The sequence below is a fragment of the Orycteropus afer genome, unplaced genomic scaffold (assembly GCF_000298275.1).
Source record: "Orycteropus afer afer isolate SDZICR_OR568_19922 unplaced genomic scaffold, OryAfe1.0 scaffold00300, whole genome shotgun sequence".
NCBI lineage: Eukaryota > Metazoa > Chordata > Mammalia > Tubulidentata > Orycteropodidae > Orycteropus > Orycteropus afer.
In genome coordinates this window covers 1,254,938-1,256,013 of record NW_006921887.1, presented here as the reverse complement: position 1 = coordinate 1,256,013, position 1,076 = coordinate 1,254,938, and the positions used below count along the sequence as shown (strand labels likewise).

The 1,076-nt window shown below is 32.2% G+C and overlaps 1 protein-coding gene across 1 annotated transcript in view; it reads right to left on the bottom strand.

The window, feature by feature from the left end:
- The window catches only part of WDR70 (WD repeat domain 70), a 544,244-nt gene that overhangs the window by 205,683 nt on the left and 337,485 nt on the right, over window positions 1-1,076 (bottom strand). Inside the window, exon 10 of the mRNA XM_007951575.1 lies at window positions 855-1,029. Within this exon, the coding sequence (XP_007949766.1) occupies window positions 855-1,029 (175 nt within the window). The remainder of the gene's footprint in view (window positions 1-854; window positions 1,030-1,076) is intronic.

Below are 1,076 nucleotides of genomic sequence, written 5' to 3'. Positions count from 1 at the left end.
TGGAGGACATTATGCTGAGTGAAATAAGTCAATCACAGAAGGACAAATATAGTATTATTAGTTCATTGTTGTGGAGGGTCAAGGAAAGGTTTATATATGGAGGGAAACGTTCTTAGTTGGTTTCCGGGGGTGGGAGAGGAGGGGAGGGAACACTGGGGGGGAAAAGTACGCATTGACCCATGTCACTTTAGTTCTGTGTATTTCACTGTATATAAATTATATTTCAATAAAATGCATTAAAAGAAAAAAAAAAACTTCTTGGTAACTGGTAATTTATATAACTACCCAAGTGTTTTTATATTCATTATTTCTATGGTTATAAAATTGGATAGCCTATTTCAACTCCAAAATTTATTTATCCTTATAATGTTCTAAAATTATAAAAGAAAACCTGAAACCTATTCAAATGGAATGTCATAGAATATTAAAATGAATATTACTTACATTACTATGGAAATCATTGCAAAACAACTAATGGATCATCCTGGCCATTTTATAGTTTTCACAAGAACATTAAAGGGAATTTTCTAGTTCTGTGCTTAGTTTTGTTTTGTATTACTGTCAAATTCTTCACTCACAAAATCAATCGAATTGAAGCCCCCATATAATAAACTACACTATGCTTTTTAAATTTTAAACCAGAAGATCTAATTTATTTAAGAAACAAAATCTTATAGGCACTGGAAAATACTGAGTTGGAATGTTTTTTGAAATGCTGTTTACTGCACAAGTTCCAATGTTTGATCAACTAACATTAAAGTTTAAATTATATCTAAACTCAGGAAATTGACCTTCATAATATTTTAACATGTTTGTCTATATGAGGAAAGAAGACTTAAATGTCCTTGACTTACAGTCAAATTTCGGTCCCAGATCTGTATGCTTCCATTCTGGCAAGCCGCTGCTATGAGGTTTCCATCTCTACTATACGTGCATGTGGTGGGAATTACTTTTTTACCCTGCATCGTCCGTGGTTTAAACACACTTCTTTGCTTCTTTGGATTGTCAACTTCCCATGTCCTCACAGTTCTAGAAAGAAGCAAAAGATTTTCATTTATCAGAAAAAAAAAAAAAAA